Genomic DNA, 20,161 nt, shown 5'->3' with positions numbered 1-20,161 from the left:
CTAGAAAGCGATAATCTTATTATTATATTCAAAGATACAAAACAGTAAACATCACAAATAAATATATTTCGTATATTCAAAGATACAAAACAGTAAACATTCTCCAACTTCTGAGCTACAAATATTATATTTCGTATTCGTGACACCAACACACTGTCCCCTCTTCACTACTTTAGTCACGTCGCTGCAATTTCATGGACCCAAAAAACACTCGCATTATAAACCTTAAGATATCTCAATTATTACTACAAGATGTGTGTTTCTACGTCATGAATTTGTGTCGGGATAACTTTTCATGTTTAAACCTCGATCCAATTCCCAAACAAGATATCTATATATAGCTTTTTGTAAGCACAATCATTTGTATAGTTCATTTTCTTTTCTTGATCGTCAATCCTGTAGTAAATTTGGAAACTCGAGGAAGTACTTAATAATCGACTTTTGTAATTGATTTTGTAATCTTTTAAAATTACAAGTTTACTGAGAGGTAGTAATATTATTTGTTTGAAGGGATTAGACAAACGGTTTTTTTTTCCAGATATATTTTAAAAATGGTAAGCTAAATCTCCTAAGGTTAATATTACTTTATGAAGTTTGTAAATTAGTAGAAAGGAATCATGATTTTGGTAATTGGTATAGCGATGAAGAGAGAAGGATGATAGATTTCGGAGGAAAAGGACCACATTCTCAGTCCTCACATCCCACCAAAATGGTCCCTTTATTTTTGCAGCTTCCACCACCATTGAGCTTCCATTACTTTAATTGTTTATACAATTATAGCTCTAACAATTTTAATCGTTTATTCTTTATAAGCATTACTTTGAACAAGGTCAGCGTTCATATGAAAAGAATTCATACTATGGTTGATATTGTTTGTTGAGAAACTCGCATTGGAAGCACGTTTTATCGACTTGAACTTTCTGAAGCGAAAATCACAATCTATCACCATTTAGTCTTTCATAGCATGGTTTAATTTAAGTGAACTGTGTATCATGGTTTATCAACTTTTATCCATTGAACCTAAAACTATGACAGGATCCATTTATAGTTTTTCTGACTGGTGTAAATTAAGCTTAATACCATAGATACATATAGTGTTTAAACTTTAAATTCATAGTCTACATATGGACCAAATTATTAAAACAATGATAAGCTAAGAACGATGATGAATATTGTTATAAAAAGAAAATGTGATTATTCAAATGAAACGCCTACGAAATTTCCATGAAGACAATAACATAATAATAAGAAATTTTGGAAGACATACAGCTTTCAATCATTATCTTCCCTTTTAAAAATCCACATGATTTGTCTAATATCTCTGCTCGTAGTTGAATAATTTATTTGGAAGCTTCTACTTCTATAAAGATATGTATGTAACTCATAAAATATTTGATATGATAATGATTTTGATATCTCTCCTCCCGTGTCACAATCTCTTCACTGGCGTCGCGTGAGAGGCACGTGAGTGAAAGTTGCGTGCAAAATGGAATTGTTAGGAGGCTCTCACATGGCACTCCCCGTTTATATAATATAAATTCACCGATACGATCTATGATTACTGAATTTTTATCTGATCGACTGCACTCTACAGAAGAAAAAAAAAAGTATACATCGACTGTAGAAGAATCATTTCTACGCAACACACTGATGCAAGCGAACCTAAAGATAGATATGTAAAAATAGGTTTCAAGTGCAAGCAGCTTCCATGAAAGAGAAACACGAAACATAGAAAAATGTTTCCGATTCGGGGAGGAAGCGTGTAATAACAATTAGTTTTAAATGCAAAATAATTGCATAGTTTTTGTTGAGATATTGTCTGATTTTACAAAATTTCTTTAAACCGACGTCATATCTCTTTTGTTTGTTGGTCAGTTAGTTGGTTGATTCGTTGGTTTAATTTGGTTGTTGAGTTTTTCTCGTTATGGAGTATATAATTATCTATGTTACGTTTTTCTTTCCTTCCATTTAAATCATTTGTCTTATGTTTGAAGTCTATATTATGATTGATACTATATGGGTGCCGTTTCTATTTTGATTATAACTAAGTTTTTTATTAGTTTGATACGAGTTGGGTTTTGATTTACATGTCTATTTGAATATACATTAAGTCTGTTCGTTTCGTCGCCGCAAGTACTTGCGGCTGCATCAACCGCATCTATCGTTGTTCGTTTGGTTACCGCAAGTACCTGCGGCATGACGCTGCGACAAACGCAGCTTCTGATTTTGAACGTCGATTAGATGCGGCGATTAAAAAAGTTGCGTTTGCCGCTGCCGCCAGCGTCAACGAAACGAACAGATCCATTGTTTATTTTTATTTATTTTTTTTCTTAAGCTAATCTTTTCCATTTCAAATAGGGCGATTTTTATGTTTGTGGTTTTGGGTTTTTTATCATAACGCAACTAAATCAAAATAATACTCTGTTATGAACCAAACTTTTAATGTGACCTAATATTTTTGTCTTTCTTTAGGAATAACGATTACGTTCCTTTGCCACGTGCAATACAAATTGTGTAGTCCCCTAGTACGGAAGCTTCAATTATCGTTTCTTTTTTCTTTTTGAAACTGCGATCAATCGACACTTAGCTAACTTTCAAAATAGTTAACATTAAAATATTTGCATTCATCTGTGTTCTTTTAAATTTCATAGATATTGATGCAACACGGTAAACGATGTAATTAGGCGAATTTTGTATGTATAAAAGAAATCAGTCGTACTCAAACCCAATAATTTGTGATATACTCCAAAGTCCTAAAATATAAACCATTTCTAGGATCCTTTCAAAAAGTTCAATTTTTTTTTTTTAATAAATCTAGTCTAAACATTGAAGAAGCTCTGAGGAAAGTGAAAAACGAAAACAAGAAAGCATCATTCATTATAATAAATACGAAAACAGCTTAACCGGGAAAAGGTCACTGAATTATAGTATTGAATGAGCCCCAACCAAACAACATTAAATTTTGAAGCTAATAATTAAATACAACAACCAAATAAAATTTAATAAAGAAAATAGACGTTCAAATAAGTAAGTAAAGAAAGAGACCCTACCCATTCGTCTCTCTGTCCTCTTCTCCCTTCAAACCCTTAAAACCTTCCCTCCCTTCACTCCATTAACTCTCTCAGTTTTCTTATTTTTGAATCCAATCCCCAAAACATACAAACACAATAGTAAACCAAATTTATTGTCCCCGAAAGGAAAAGAAAAAAAAATGAAACTCCCATTTCTAAACAAGAACAACTCTACATCTTTGTATTCGAATTCAAATTCATCATCATCTCATTCCTCTTCATGGCCATGGCCTTCTTGTAATCAAGAACCTAAAACGATGTCTTTCAGAGCTACCATCACTTTCACCAATCCTATCCACGACCAAGACGAGGATGAGCTCGACTTCGACCCACCGGAGATTTCAGATTCCGTAGAGAATGTGATAAAAGGGCTAAGGTCATCCGAGAGGCTCATATTTGAAAGCAAAGGAGAAACCAACTCTATACTTGAAGAAGCTACGAGTAAGCGAGAAGAAAACAAAGAAGAAGAAGAAGAAGGCTTCGTGCTCTTCTCCTTGGAATCGAACGACCCTTACACTGATTTCAAGAGATCCATGGAAGAGATGGTTGAAGCACACGCGCTTCACCACGACTGGAAAAGCCTGGAGACGCTTCTCCTTCACTTCTTGAAAGTCAACGCCAAGGCCAGCCATCGATACATTTTCGCGGCCTTCGTGGATCTCCTAGTGAACTTAGCACTACACACCAAAAAACCCATCATCAATAACGACATTTCCAAAGACGACGGCGTCTCAGCCTCACGCGCCGTCGAAGCAGCCGGAGAAGCAAGCACTTCTTGCTGTAATAGTATGACTCTTGGAGAATCTCCGTCGTCTCCGTTGTCGTTCTACACGTCGTGTTCTTCCTCTTCTTCCTCCGATGAGACTTCCTCGACGTCCGTACGATTCTTGCCGTTGTCTTCATTGTTAGAGATGGATGAGAAGACTAAAGATATTTTAGTTTACAATGCTTAATTTGTTCTTAATTAATTTGTTCTTTAGCTTGATTAAAATTTGTGCAGAATCGTAACTTTGGCTACCCCGACTACACATGAAAATGATGAATGGTATTAATATAATATTGGTATGTTATCCTTATAATACCTATTAATTTTTCCAATACTGTTATTGTCTTTTTAAAAAGTTATATAGGATGATGATAGTTCGATTGGGCCATTTTTATACTTTGAAAATTTAGACAATTGAATAGGTAATTACTCTTACTTTTTTAAAAAATAACATTTAGTACTTTTTATATCCATAAAAAGAAAAAGAAAAAAAAAATCATATAACTATAGTAAATATTTTTGCAAATGCCCCTAAAATAAAATAAAATGGTAGTAAAAGATAAGTAGATTGCATGTAATGCTTTCACCTTTCACTCAAAATGTACATATGAAAAAGAACTAAATCTGAGTTGAATTCTGTGATACTGTGGTGAGCCTACAACCAAATTATTTAGATAATATCAACTGCCAAATTTTGGCATTTTTTTATGAGTGGAATCAGACAAAGTTATAATATATTAGTAAAAAATTAAAAACTTTGTTTGAACGTTGGGTGAACTGAGAACGGGAAAACAGTGAAGATCTTCTTCGCTTCAACGGCAGGTTTGGCTTTAAGATGAGACATGTGGGACTGTGAATCTGTGACACAATCCTACGAGATTGTCTCCTAATCTATAGTTTTTTTTTTTACAACTACTTATAACAATAATAAAGAATAGGTTCATAACTAAATTAACATGGGCAGAATTATCAAATTATGTATGGTTTTAATTAGTCTCTGACATCGTGTTTTTGATAGATCTAATATGAGCCGTTGGTTTTGAATTTTAACTGTCGTTATTTATAATATACATATAGCAGGGTTTTTTGTTTTATAATAAGAGACCTGGTTCGTATAGTAAAATCCAAAAATAATTGTGACTGCAAAAAAAAAAAAGAGCCCAGAAATTCAGAATATAAACAAAATATTAGATGCTGTAAGATATACCTGCATCTGCTCATTTAAAAAAAGCCCTGACATCTCTGCCTCTTTTGATATAATCTTCCACGAATATATATACATTTATAGAATGATTACTATTAATAAAAAAATTAAGAGCGTCTAGTTTAATGTATATACTAACAAAAGCCAATAAATTAGAAAAACTACCATCTTCTTTTTTTTAACAGAGGCTTAGATCGTGATTAATTATTTTTATCATCTTTTGCTTTGCTTTCAGTTTGAATATAATGGGCTTGGAAATTTAAAACTGGTTTACAAGAAAGAAAAAATAAAAATAAAATTGAAAGGTTCAAGAACTCATATTGTATAATACTAGTTCATTTTGCATATATTGGAACTGTTTTAACTTCTTCAGTTGTTATTTTTTTGGTAGGGAACTTATTCAGTTATTGAGAAGAAGAATGTGTATGCTAATTATGTAATTAGTTGCGGCTTAACGGTTATCGACGACGCTAGTTAAGAAAGATATAAAGACAAATAATTTTATTGATTTGATAAAGTTGATGTAAAAACAAAATAATTGTCAACTCTCTACCTTCGAGATTAATCTTTCTGCGGTAACGATTATTAAAACCTCAAGAAGCTTCGAACTTTTGTATCAGTAGCTGTATATTTTAACTAAACATTTCTAATCACTCTCACCAACTCTCCAGTTTTATATATTTTTTTTTCCCCCATATCTTTCACTTTTCTTGGCTTTTTGTTACAATTTATTAGCATGTGTTGTTAACATAGAAAACGAATTTCATTTTTTCGAGATGCATTATAGTAGGATTTTAAAATGATTCTCGAAGTTTAGTCATATACTACAACAATCACAAGTATAATAAAGAGTCATTAAAAAAGGAATAATGGACGTAATTAAATAAGAGCATCACAAACGGATAAAGTCCAAAATTTTATGCCGTGTTTTGCTCTCTTGAGATTCAAAGTTCTCATTTATTAGAAAGACCAAATCTCAAGTCACAGATTTCAACTTAAGCTCCTAATTACCCTCATTGGTGTTCTGTCTGCTTCTTATGGAGTTGTGGTATATCGTTTTTAGCTTAACTAATGCAATGTGGTTCGTTATACCAACTTATTTGCGTTATCTCATTTCCATCAATTTAGTTATTTACTTCAGAAGTCTTCACAACGGTCATCTTCATGGCATTAAATTGTTACAACTTACTGTATTGACCCACTGACCCTGTTCTTTTCACTTACCAGTAAATGTTGCTTACTTTGTGATATGGATCGTGGTTTATTTTGTCGAACCGGTTTCATTAACCCGACTTGTAATCAAATTCAATAAAGATAACTAGTTCAGTTCCGATTCCATATAATTATCTGGGAAAAAACCCTCAAAGTGACACCAGTTCCCAGTTTAAACCTTGAAGGTTTTGCACTTCCACTTTTATATCTCAAAGTAATAAAATTGCTAATATAATACTTCAAATTGATTTATATGTTCGTGGATCAGAAAATTTAACAGAATTTTTAACTTTGTTAACAGAACTGTTAACAATAGTTAACGTTGATTGTTTTTTTAAACACATCGTGATTTTATATAAATTAGAAAGGATAATCTAAAAAACTGAAGGAAAAAAAGGAAGATAAACATAAAAGCACATTCATGGTGAAAAATTCCCAGAACTTGTTCAAAAGACATATTTTGTCCCAAAACCAAAAATTGACAACGTAAAAACCATAAAAGATTTCATCCTAAAACAGAAATTGAAAGACATGAACATTCAAAGAGGAGGTTGAGGGTCATTGTTAGACATATCATACACCTTGTCTCCAAACACTTGAAATGGCCGAACCAGTGAATGGACTCCAAAATGTTCCAACTCCTCTTGGAATGTTTTCCACTTTTCTTGTCTTTAAAGGTCGTCCACGCTTCTTGCTTTTTGGTTTGTTGGAGGAGATTGAAGGCTGTGGTGCACTTGAAGAAGCATGAACTGCAGAACTTGATTGAAGATAGTTGTAATCATCTTCCACTTTCTCCATTTCTCCACCATAGTGAATTGTTAGTTTAATCATCTCCTCACTGCAATTTTAATATGAAACCAAACAAAGAAACACTTAGACTCAGAAACACATTACATGCTCAAAACCCAAAAAACTGAAACCCATAAATTTTTCAAATCAACTGGGAAATCACAAACAGTTATAATCAATTAAAATTTTGACAGGCTGAAACAATTCTTACCCCATTTCAACCCAGTAGAATACTTTCTTCTTCGATTCTCTTTTTCTACTCTATGTATCTCTCTCTCTCGATTTTTTTTTCCTTATGAACTCCCCCAAACGATTTTGGGATTTTATCATTTTTAATTATTTTAGTTTATTTAAATGTTTGTTTCATTTATTAAAAAAAAAAAAAAAATCAGATGCATTGTGGCCATTACATCCAACAATTCAACGATGTTAACTATTGCTAATAGCTCTATTAAGAAAGTTAAAAATTCTATTAAATTTTCTGATCCATGAACATATAAGTCAATTTGAAGTATTATATTAGCAATATTATTATTTTGAGGTATAAAAGTGCAAGTACAAAACTTTCAAAGTTTAAACTGGGAGCTGGTGGCACTTTTGGGTTTTTTTCTGGAATTTTCCCTATAATTATCTGCTAAGCTCTCAGCTTTTCTACCCGTGTTTCAACCTTCAAACACTCAAATCGAAACGATTTATCTAACCAATAATTTTTTTTGGCTTTGTTCAAAATAAATATGGGTTTATTGACGTAAGTTAAAATTCTAGGAAAATGGAGAGATACAATTAATGGGTGGTTTTGTAATCTCAAATTAAATTGTCTGCTAAGGAATTATGTATTGGGTTTCTCTAAAACATTTGGACTAGTAAAAGCCTGCCGGTGTGTCTGTTACTTTGTCCTAAGCTCCAGTAATCGAATACATGTTTCTCTAGTGGTGGACTCGAACTGGGAACTTACGCATCGCCGTCAAGTATGTTGACTTTTAATTTACACCGTTGATCACTTGAACAAGTCTAGACGACTGGGTTCACTCTCTGAACCATCTGGTCTCTAACGTAACAGCCCATACTACTGTTCAAGCCCTTAAAACATGTGTGGGCCCGACTCCAATTTGTAGTTGTATTTTCTTGTCTTAAATAGTAAATACATTAACCTATTGCTATATTGCTTTAGTATGCTACTAGTTAGGACACTTGAAAAACTCCTTTTATTTATATTATAATTTTAAAATAAAATATAATTTATATGATTGTTTTTTGAATAAAATATTATTTAATAAAATCATATGTTAAACATGATGGCTTGAAAAAAACACATATTTTGTAAGTTTTATATTGTTAATTTTGTAATTTTATGTATGAGAAATGGTTATGTAAGTTTTATATCCTAACCATACTGGAATATTTTCTTTAAAAGAATTCTTTGGGATATTTTTTTACTGTATTCATGTGGCCCACTGACCAATTAATCTTATAACCTTTTTTTAACCAACATATATTTAATGTATAACCTATTTTGTAACTAATTTATCAAAATTATATAGTCTACAAAAAAATTGTTATTATTTTTTTAGATTTTATTCTTTTTTTATGCTTACCAGTTTTTTTATATTCTGTTTACAATTAATTTGTAATATTCTGTTTTTTTGTTTTGGAAATAATGTGATAGCAATTAAATCTTTGGAGGATATATTTTGGTGTGAGTAAAAAGAGAATTAAGAATATTCTCTTTAAGAAATCGATGAGAAAGATTACAAAGAGATGAAACTGTAACAAATTAATATCAATATCAATATCTTCCAAAAATGAACTGTTACACAAGTTACACCCACCACATAACTTGTAACAAATTAATATCAATCAATATCAATTAATGTATAAACTATTTGTAACCAATTTATTAAAATTATATATTCTACAAAACAATGTTGTGACTTCTGTTTTATTATATAGGGGATTAAAAACATGAACCTAAATTTCATAATCTTATTTGAGCAATGTTATTAGGAGTTTAATTAAAACTACTATCATGTGGCATATTACAAAAAAAAAAAAAAATTGTTAATGCATTTTAATTAATTTAATAACTAATAAAAGAAAAGCTTGATATGGGTAATACATGAATCGGATGCACTTGAGAGTGGATGAACCTTCACTTGGGTTCTGGTGCACTTGAGAGTGGATGTATTGCATCAGTCCATTTGAACCAGTCAACAAAATCCTGGTTCCAAGAGAATCAATCAAAAGGTCACATTTTGAAGTGATTGGTATAATAAGCAATGATACCAAAAAAAAACCACATACATACCGCATATGGATCAAAGTCAGCATGTGGAGCTTCTTCCCCTTCGAGCAATCTACGAACCATCTTGCTCTTCTTTTTAGTCAGCTCCACTTCCTCGTCATTATAGTCATCAATAATTTTGCGCCTAGAAAAAAAAAAAGCATAATCCTGATAACTAACTTAACTACATAAACCCTAAAAAGAGAAGTCTTCAAACTAACCAATTCGTAGAGCCAACCATAGTTGCAAGAAAAGAGTCACGTCTGTCTTGTTTTTCTTTTTTAGTAAAGATCTTCTTAGTGATGTCATAACCAATATGTTTCTCATCTTTATACCACTCCAAGGGAACATCCCCAACTGTTGTAATTCTAGGAGAAACCTACCTACACAGATCAAAGACATTAAAATATAAATATAATTTCAAAGTAGTCTAATACGAAACAGACATTAATCAACCTCATCTTCAACCGCTTCATCTCGATCAGAACCTTCATCACTTCCATCTTCCTCGTTATTGTCACTATCTATTTGTTCACTTCCATCATCATCCTCATTATCAGTTGAGCCCTCCTCATGATCTGCAGCACCACACATCCTGACATAGTTACTCTCTCATACTTAAAAAATTTATTTTACCACATACATAAAAGCTTAAAACTTTAAGCTTATTAAATCCAAATTCTTGAAACCCAATAATATGAAATTGAAGATGAGAGCTCATCCAGAACAAAAGCAAAAGCAAATTACCATGCAGCTCGTCTTCGGATGCTTCACCAACTCCTCCGTCTTCTGTTACTCCCCCTGTGTTAGATCATCGAAACCATCCGGAATTCAAAGATCCGTAATCAGAATCAGTTCCAGAGTCTTTGCATCAGGTGGTCTTCATCCTTTAAGGTTTTCACTTCCTTTTCAACTGATTTCACAGAAACGCTTTTGCTTTTGGTTTCTAACGTCTTAGCTTCGTTAGCTTCTTTGCTCTTCTTCGTCATCGGAACTTTCCGGAGGTGAGCTGAGACGACGAAATTGGTAGATTTACGGTGGCAGAGATTTAGGGGTTTAGGTTTCCTAAGTCGCAAAATGAGTCTAATGGGCCAATTTATTAATGGGTCTAATGGGCCAATTTATTAATGGGCCTTTCGTGAAGACGATTGACATTTTTTTTTTTTTTTGACAAAGAGACGATTGACATTTATTGTTTATTAAAAAAATTAGAAACCAATATTTATCATATATAACAAAAAAAAATTAAAATCATTCCCTAATAAATTTAAACTAACACTTTTCAAATTCATTCTCTCTTTCTAAGATTTTATTGGGTTTTTAAATTATTTTATTACATAAAACATATATGTTTTGAGAAATTTTGCTTCTGAAACATATATATATCAGAAGTTTTGAGAAATGTTGCTTCTGAAGCCATTAATGGAGGAGCCACGAGAATCTTACAGAATCGTTATTGCTCCTTTTATTGCTTACCGTTAATGCTTCTTTTATTCACAGATGTCTGAGCTCATAATTACTAGTTGCTGCTTAGTCTAATCTGAAATTTACTTCAATACTACCATATTTACTACTTGGTAGTTGGGTCATATATTTATAGCACCCATTGATTATTCTTTCAACATTAATATGAATGCGTGTATTTATAATCATAAATATTACTATTAGTAGTAGTATAGCGGCCTAGTTGGATGAAGTTAAAAGTATTTTAAATGTGATTTTGGTTTAGGACTTTTGTGATGAGTTTCTAAAATGGAATCGAACCACCCGGTCAGGTCGGTCTAACTCTGATTCTAAACGTTTGGTTTAATTCTACGCGCACACAATTTTTCGAGCGACACACAAGCACACACATACCAACACCAGTCTAAAAGTGTTGATCGGTGACTGATTACACAAAGTACTTTCTATTTTGAGTGTAAAAACTTTGGATTTGTAGTGGTACGTAAGAACTTTGGATTTTGTAGTGGTACGTAGTACCAATTGGTACCACCCAGTCAGTCAGTCACCCACCAGATGGTCCAAGCAAACAAAGTGGATTTTGAAAGATTTTTTTCCTCTCTTATAAAATAATGGATATCCTCTTTCTTTTATGTTATCCCGTTAATCTATATTTACGAAGTTTATAAATTCAAAAGAGTTTCATGTAATGTCAGAAACAATTTAATAATCGACTAGGAGATTTTTATTTTTTAAAAAATGTATGTGAAATGAATGAGACCGAATGAGTTTTAGATTTAAAAAGAAAACTTCTTCTATGGGATTAAGTTTGGGCTAATAGTACTTACACAATCACTATTCACTAGTTAAAAGTTCTTAACTTTTCTTGAAGCTAAAAAAAAAAAAAACTTTTCTTGAAGCTGATACCATTTACGATTTAAAAAAAGAAAGAAAAGAGAACAGTATTTTTTAAAACAATTACCTTGATGAACTATAAATTACTGGGTCAGTGAAGAATTAAATACCTTGGGGACCAATGTTAAATCTCTTACGACAAAACTTTTATTAGAAAATGTAATTTCTTTAAATGTCTGTAGACATGAGTGGACCACTAGACAAAAACTAATAATTACTAGTAAAAATAACTTAGTTTAGCAACAAGAAACATTGCAAATATTTTAAAGGAGGAAACTGTAAGAAGGGTTCGTCCAAAGTATCATCATCAATCAATAAAATACACAGGAGAAGAGAAGTAAGAAAACGGTACAGATAAGTGTCTGCCTCACTATTTATTTATGTACACACTCTTTCTAATTATTACGAGTACCAAATCCCAATGCACCCTCATGTCTTTTACCGCCAAAATCCACAGGTTCGCTACTTTTCTATGACTTGTATTCATTATGACTTTAACTTATGAGTTATTATGAGGGTAGTAATGAATCATTTATGATGAAAATACTACTAAATTTTACTGTATATATATACGTTGTCGCTGTGGAATAATTTTTTTTTACTACATTATGATGCAAGACTCTAATCTAGGCTTGAGATCCAACATACAAAAAAAAAAAAAAAAAAATGTTTTGGATCATTTTGAAAATAATAGCAGTGAAATAAATAAAAATTGTTTCATATTTATTAACAATCTAATATTTATACTTCATATGTAATGGTTTTGCTATATCATCCATTTTTTCATAATTTGATATATGACATGTGCCAATCAAGACTTGGCTTATATGGCCGTTTTTATAATCATACCCAATGATTTAAGACTTGCCGTACCGAACCATCTTTACATTACACGCGAGGGTTATTAATTTTTCTATTACCCGATCATGATCACACCCATTGAATTGATCATATACTAGTATTCCCTAATCTGATCGTGCATGATTAATTACACATTTAAAAAAATTCAAAAAAGTACTGATCACACTCTCGAGTCGAGAGTCTCGACATCAGAAGTTTAATTTCTTCCATGGATATTAACTATTTACATCTATCTAACAACCAGTTTTTTTTCAATGATCTGACCTCAACAACCAGAATTTTTTTATTTCTTTTACTAATCACCACTAATCTTCTCTTTATTTTTCGATTTTACATTAGCTTAATTATCAATATAGTCTTTTTATATCTCTAGAGACTCTTCTAAAAGCCTCTTCTTGTGCGTAATTAGTAATCAATAACATTTATCATTTTAAACAATGTTCAATAAATTTACATATATAAATTATCTTAAGGGCCTATTGTTCCATCTATGCCCCATGGTAGATAAATATTTTGGACTTGCCACAAAACATACCGACATACGTTTTACAATCTGAAGTTTGCTTACTATATATATTAGCGCTAATATATATATATATATATATACTGGCACACTTCCAAAGTACAGCATACAGTCCGAAATTGGCAATAAAGGGTTAACAGTGGACTGATGTAAAATCCGTGGTCTGGTACTCGAGATACTAGCACACGGCCAAACGATCGGTTTTAAACTAGTAACAAACTTAATTAGCGGTATTCAACATACCAACACATCTTTTAGCTAGCACATGAGGCTAAGTAACAACATATAACGTCACATATTGTAAAGATCTATATGTACTTCTATTAGCGACGAGAAAGTTTGTTAGGATTGAAGAAAAATCTTATTTCTCATTAGTTGGTAAAATTAACTGTACAAAAAATATATATACAACAACTATATACGGTTAAGGAAAATTGAGTTAACCAAAGTATTAAACCAAACCAACTAATCTAATACCCCCCCCTCTCAAGATGAGCATCCAAAGATATTCAAAAGGCTCATCTTGGACATAAGATGTTCAAATTGATATTGGAATAAGGGTTTGGTCAGAATGTCCGCGACTTAATCCTCTGTGCGAACATAAAGTAGCTTGAGCTCACCATTATCCAAACGTTCACGAACGGTATGACAATCAATTTCGATGTGTTTGGTCCGTTCGTGAAATGCAGGGTTGGTAGCGATGTAGATAGCTGCAGTACTGTCAGAGTATAGAACATGAACCGTAGTAGACACTCGCAAAGACTTGAGTAGAATTTTCAGCCAAAGAATCTTACAAGTTGCAAGTGCTAGAGCCATGTATTCAACTTAAGCAGAGGAGCGTGAAACTGTATGTTGTTTTTTGGATCACCAAGAGATCAAAGAATCACCTAGAAACATTGTAAAATCGGTAGTAGAACGCCGACTATCTGCAGGAGCCATAATCAGAGTCTGCAAAAGCTTTGAGAGTGAGGTCAGCTGAAGCAGAATAGAACAACCCTTGGCCAACAAATCCTTTGATGTACTATAAAACCTGATAAGCAGCCTGTAAATGAGATGTTCTTGGTGCAGATGAAAACTGACATAGCTTATTCACTGCAAATGTTATGTCAAGCCTTGTAATAGTGAGATACATTAGCTTCCCAACAATACGACGATACATTTCTCTGTCTTCCAACAAAACACCATCCGTTTTCGATAACTTCAAATTAGCAATCATAGGAATATTTGATGGTTTGCAGCCAAGCATCCCCGTAGAGGTCAAAAGCTCCAATGCATACTTACGTTGGCAAATGGAAATCCCTGCTTCATTACGAGTAATCTCCAAGCTAAGAAAATATTTCAAAGTGCCCAGATCATGAAGCTTAAAACTACGACGAAGAGCATCAGTCAATGTTGTTGTAGCATCATTGGTTGTGCTAGCAATAACGATGTCATCAACATATACTAAAACCACAACAAATTCATCACCACAACTCCTGATAAACAATGTGTGATCTCCGTGTGTCTTCGTAAAACCCAGAGAAGAAGAAAATTTCTTAAACCACTGTCGTGAGGCTTGCTTTAACCCGTAGATGGACCGTTTCAACTTGCAAACAGCATTCTTTGGTAAAGAAATTCCTTTTCTGGCTGCATATCCCTCTGGTAACTTCATATAAATCTCCTCTTCTAGTTCTCCATTCAAGAAAGCATTAGACACATCAAGCTGATTCAAAAACCATTTCTTAGAAGCTGAAACTTTCAAAAGTAACTTGATATTAGCCATCTTTGCTACCGGTGAAAAAGTTTCTTGATAGTCTAACCCCTCTTTTTGTGTGTACCCCTTTGTTACCAAGCGAGCTTTATACCTCTCTAGACTACCATCAGCCAAAAATTTCAATGTGAATACCCACTTACAACCAACAGCTTTCTTACCTTTGGGGAGAGTAGTAACATCCCAAGTATTTGTAGCCTCCATAGCATCAATTTCAGTATCAACAGCATCACACCATTATTTAATGTCATGTGCCTCAGCAAAACTTGTAGGAATAGGTATTTGTGTAATGTTATTGATATAACACATATGAGATGGAGAAATTTTGGAATAAGAAAGAGTAGAAGAAATGGGATATTGTGTATCAGAATGCAAAGAATTGTAGAAATAATCTTGTAGATGAGCAGGTGGTTTCCTTACTCTTTGTGTAGATATTTGTGATGGTAGATCAGAAATTTGTCGTGGAGGAGAAGAAGAAAAAGAATGTTGAATATCTGAGGACACATGAACCATTGGTGAAAATAACTTCAAAGGATCTTCAGAATGTGGATCAACCGCCAATGGGAAAACCTCCTTATGAAAGAAAACATTCTTTGAGATAAAAACTGTATTACTCTCCAAATCCATCAACTTATAACCTTTATAACCTGGACGATAACCCAGAAAGATACATGCCTTTGATCTAGGTTGAAACTTATGCCTCTGTTTCGGTGAAGTTGTAGAATAACAAAGGCAACCAAACATTCGTAGTTGATCATACTTTACTACTTGACTAGTGAGGAGCTCATATGGAGTCTTGTTTGAGAGAAGCTGAGATGGAGTCCTATTGATAAGAAATACAACGGTCAAAACACAATCACCCCATAGAGAGAGAGGAACTTAAGACTGAAACATTAGTGCTCTAGCAACATTTAGAATATGTTGATGTTTCCTCTCAACCACTGAATTTTGCTCTGGAGTTTCTGGACAAGAATGATAAGCCATGATATCTTTCTCTTGATACAGCTTTGCAAATTTTAATTCTGGTGCATTGTCTGATCTGACAGCTTTTACCTTCACATTATACTGATTTTCAACTTGTTGAATAAAACCAGGAAAAAATGTAAGAACTTCAGCTTTGTTTCGAAGCAAATAAACCCAGGTGGCTCTAGAATGATCATCAACTATCGACAAGAAATATTTATAACCATCAATCGTTTCTACAAAGAAAGGCCCCAAATGTCAATATGTAACAACTCAATGGTTTCATTACAAACATTATTTGGAGAAGGGAAAAACAACTTCTTCTGTTTAGCGAGATGGCAAACATGACAATAATCTGATCCTTTATTCTTGTGTCGAGTAGTTCCCAATGACTCTGAGATAGTATCCAACCTCTGCAAAGATGCATGACCAAGTCTTCGATGCCACAAACTGATGTCCACCACTGCATTAACTGAGATGGAAAAGACTCCAACATCGAGTATGTATAAGTTTGCTATCCTCTTACCCTGACCAACCATCTGGACCTTGATAGGATCCTGGATTTCACAAGTAGATGTATCAAAAATCACTTTGAAACCGAGATCATCAGTCCGAGAACTGATACTCAACAAATTCAGTCTAAACTCCGGAATGAACAACACATTCTTAAGAATAATGTGTTTGTTAATCTGTATTGTACCAATACCACTGATCTGCACAGTAAGACCAGTTGGCAAATGCACTGAACTCATTACAGTGGTATTAGAGTCGAGAAAAGACTCTTATCAGGAGAAACATGATGTGTTGCTCCTGAATGTATCACCCATGTCTTACTTGAAAGAGCATGTTGAGCAATAGTCAAAATACCAACGAAACAATAAGTGGAAGGTGAGAAAGCAATACCAATGTTATCAGACTGTGATGTACTTGCAACTGTGGTATTGTTATTCGGACCTTGAGCATGAAGGTGAGAGCTAAACATGGCGATGAACTTTTTTATTTGATCCTTACTCATCCCTCCAACCATATCCTCCAAGGTAGATGGTGTATCATCAGATTCAGTGTTAACCAAAGCAACTTGTGCAGCTAAATGACGAGGTTTCTGAGACTTGTCAGCCATCTTCCCTTTCGGAGAAAAAACCAGGAGGAAACCCATGCTTCTTATAGCATCTTTCTGCAATGTGACCAACACGATTACAAAATGAGCAGATAGGCCTCCCTTTATTCGGTCCAGTTTGAACATAACAGATGGTTGGATCGGATGCATTAGAAAGACCAGTGTCAGACACTTGAAAAGCAGCTGGGTTCACTACCACATTTGTAAAACCCTTCTGACTATCATCTTGATCAAGGATCTTATAAACCTCAGCAATATTAGGGAGAACCTTCTTCATGATAATCTGTCTCCTAATAATTGCATAAGATTCATTAAGACCAGCCAAAAATTTAACAAACTTAGCTCTCTCTGCCTTCTGTTGCAGACGAGCAGCTTTACCACAAATGCAAGGTTCATCTGGTTCCTCTGTGCTCTCCAGACTGCTCCATAGCGTCTTCAGCTTGGTATAATATACCATCAATGACATGGATCCTTGACTTAGATCTTGAATCTCTTGAGTGAGATTAAATGTCCTCGGCAAGTCACTCATGTGAAAACGACTATACAAATCATTCCATATATCAGAAGCATCTCTTAATCGCAAAATACTTCGATAAATATCTGGAGAAACAGAGTTAAGCAACCATGATTTCACCATACTATTGCAACACGACCATAGAGCGAAGCTTGGGTCTGATTCATCAGGACGAGATAAGCTACCATCTACGAATCCGAGTTTTCGTTTTGAATCCAAAGCAATACGCATAGCAGCATCCCAATCATCATAGTTTGTTCCATCTAAATGAATAGCAACGAGAATCAAACCTGGATGATCTGCATTGTGCATAGAAAACGGAGAAGGCGTCGGATCTGTAAACTGCGGTGGTGCGATGGCTCGCGAAACTCTAGAATCTCGAGATCTAGTAACCGGAGGAGAGTTCGGAGGAGAGTCGACATCACCAGTAGATCGCGACGGCTTGCGAGCAGCGGAAATTTCTCCTGACTTCGATCGAGTGGGTTTTCTGATACCACGAGCTACAACCACCATGATATTGTGATGAAAATAGCTCAGAAAAGATGAAAACCAGATCGGAATTAATGGAGTAGAGAGCTTGATGGTTCTGATACCATATTAGCGCTGAAAAAGTTAGTTAGGATTGAAGAAAAATCTTATTTCTCATTAATTGGTATAGGTAACTGTAGAGAGAATATATATACAACAACTATACATATACATGGTTAAGCAAAATTGAGTTAACCAAAGTATTAAACCAAACCAACTAATCTAATAACTTCGGAGTTTAGTCCATAATAAGTATTCTTCTCAATGTTGGTCCCCATAAACTACTAAAAATTGTAATCCATATCTCTATCTAATTCTTCATTGCAAAATGTTTTTTAACCCCAAAATTAATACGTAAAGGCAAACAAAAATAAGTTATTATCTATTGATGAAAAGTGACGAATATAATGTAGATACAGTCAAAAAAAAAAAAAAAAAAAAATTGTAGATACAGTCCACAAGTATAATTTAAACATGTTCATATCTGAAAAGAAAAATATTATGGTACTGCCCACAAGTAACATTTCAAAAATATTGGGTTATAAAAATATTATGGTACTGCCCACTTCGTACATTTGACAATATCTGACGTGATATATAGACTGCATAATATCATGTGAATAATAAATAAATAAATAGATTTCACGTGGACTTGTTTTGGGGAACCTTCACGTCATCGATCGTCCTAATGAGAGTCACGAGTGGCATGCACAAAAAGATCTCTAAAACTTCTATTCTTTCTCGATTTTGGCCGAATACAACAACAAAAATCAACATAGAAACATGTAGCAATATTATTATAAATATTTCTACCATTGTCGTCTACACTTGGTTAAAAAAGACAGAGAAGAAAATCCCAAAGCTACAGATAAGAAAGTTAAAAAGCACAAACCCAATAATATTTTGACACGTTGGTAGTAGGTAAAATGGATAGTCAACGTGTCAATACATTATTGGTGACGTGGCATAATTTCTTAGTTAAAAAAACAAGTTTTACATCGTTCGGTGGTAGTGGTTACGGTGTGAGGCACGTGAGCCATGACGGTGGACGAGTGGAGACTCTTGGACGCCGCCACGGCGTTTGACGGCGGCGGAGAAAACTCCGTCCCAGATTTCGGAGAAAGCGCGGATGATGATGCCGTGGTGGTAAGGCTCGTTGAGGGAGAGAAAGCAGTGGAGAAGCTCTCTGAGGTCGTCTTTGGAGTAAATCTCGTTCTCGAGAATCATCTGAAGCATAGACTGGCGGAAATCGAGGTAAGGGTCGTCGGAGTCTTTCTCTACGGCGACGGCAGCGGTGGAGGGTGTGGCGGAGGAGGAAGAGGTGTCGGAGAACCAGTGGGAGGTGGATGGTACGGCTGAGGAGGAGGAGGCCGTGGTGTTGGAGGAGTGGGAGTGGCCGTAAGTAGAGGAGTAGTGACAGGGCTTTTTGGGGGAAGGGTTGAAAAAAGAAGACAAGCTTGGGAACTTACAGTTACTACAGCCGATGTCTACAACAGAGACTGCCTTAAGAACCATCTTCTTCTTCTTGCCTTTGCCGGTCGTCATAGGTTGCTCTCTTTGTTACTTACCGTGTAGAGAAAAATGTTATTAGAGAAAGAGAGATAGAGTGAGTGAGAGGGAGAGAGAGAGAGTCTACTTGGATTGGTATTAAAGGGTGCATGTGGTGACTGAGATGGATTAATGAGAAGTAAACTCTTCGCAATAATATTTAATTTGACGCTCAACGGCGACAGTTTGTAATTTCTTTTAAATTTTTTTGTGAACGTTTTAAAATATAAGTAAATGTCTATATGCATAACAGCCTGAGCATTAATTTGACATATACTTACTCCACTGGTTCTATAAAAAGAATATTAGATATATAGGACTTGTTGAATAAGAATTAGTCAAATTACAGCTTTTAGATTTTAACATAACTGTCCAAGTAAAGTTTGTTTTAAATGTATTTTGTATTGGGCTTTCATGAGCTTTATAAAACGCCTTTAAATGAGCCTTCATAAAATGTGTCACTCAAGACGGATTTAAACCCAAAGGCCGTAGAGCTCCTCCTACCACCCTTCGATCGATCTAGCCTAAAGACATCATGTATCAAGTTGTCCATCGATGTGTTTCTATTTGAGATACATAGTGTAAAATATAAGTAAGTAACAGAAGCAATCACTCCACTACTGATCACTGGATTTTTAACCAATTTATTTTTACTTGAGTTAAATATATTTTTACCCAT

General features: G+C 34.1%; 1 protein-coding gene, 2 long non-coding RNA genes and 2 pseudogenes across 3 annotated transcripts; 1 reads left to right on the top strand and 4 right to left on the bottom strand.

The window, feature by feature from the left end:
* The first annotated feature begins 2,905 nt into the window (after window positions 1–2,905).
* Window positions 2,906–4,169, top strand: LOC104782020 (transcription repressor OFP15). The gene has a single exon (XM_010506831.3). The coding sequence runs from the start codon at window positions 3,212–3,214 to the stop codon at window positions 4,022–4,024; it is 813 nt and encodes a 270-aa protein (XP_010505133.1). The 5' UTR covers window positions 2,906–3,211; the 3' UTR covers window positions 4,025–4,169.
* Window positions 4,170–6,651: 2,482 nt separating this feature from the next.
* LOC147946250 (uncharacterized) lies at window positions 6,652–7,346 on the bottom strand. Its single transcript, XR_015596336.1, has 2 exons — window positions 7,254–7,346; window positions 6,652–7,091 (listed from the first exon to the last, which is right to left on the bottom strand). It is a non-coding gene; the product is annotated as an uncharacterized LOC147946250 (long non-coding RNA).
* A 1,659-nt stretch (window positions 7,347–9,005) lies between these two features.
* On the bottom strand, window positions 9,006–10,362 carry LOC104782019 (uncharacterized). The gene is made up of 5 exons (XR_766968.3): window positions 10,071–10,362; window positions 9,780–9,901; window positions 9,545–9,706; window positions 9,348–9,468; window positions 9,006–9,260 (listed from the first exon to the last, which is right to left on the bottom strand). It is a non-coding gene; the product is annotated as an uncharacterized LOC104782019 (long non-coding RNA).
* A 6,164-nt stretch (window positions 10,363–16,526) lies between these two features.
* Window positions 16,527–17,919, bottom strand: LOC104784213 (uncharacterized; annotated as a pseudogene).
* Window positions 17,920–18,704: 785 nt separating this feature from the next.
* Window positions 18,705–19,642, bottom strand: LOC104782018 (transcription repressor OFP6 pseudogene; annotated as a pseudogene).
* Between the last annotated feature and the right edge of the window lie 519 nt (window positions 19,643–20,161).

Source organism: Camelina sativa, chromosome 4 (assembly GCF_030686135.1).
Source record: "Camelina sativa cultivar CO46 ecotype springtype chromosome 4, ASM3068613v1".
NCBI classification, from domain to species: domain Eukaryota; kingdom Viridiplantae; phylum Streptophyta; class Magnoliopsida; order Brassicales; family Brassicaceae; genus Camelina; species Camelina sativa.
Note: the sequence above shows the minus strand (reverse complement) of the source record. Positions and strands in the feature narration are given on the sequence as shown.

Coding starts and splice junctions, on each gene's coding strand:
- LOC104782020 (XM_010506831.3), top strand. CDS start 3,212: ATGAAACTCCCATTTCTAAACAAGAACAACTCTACATCTTTGTATTCG.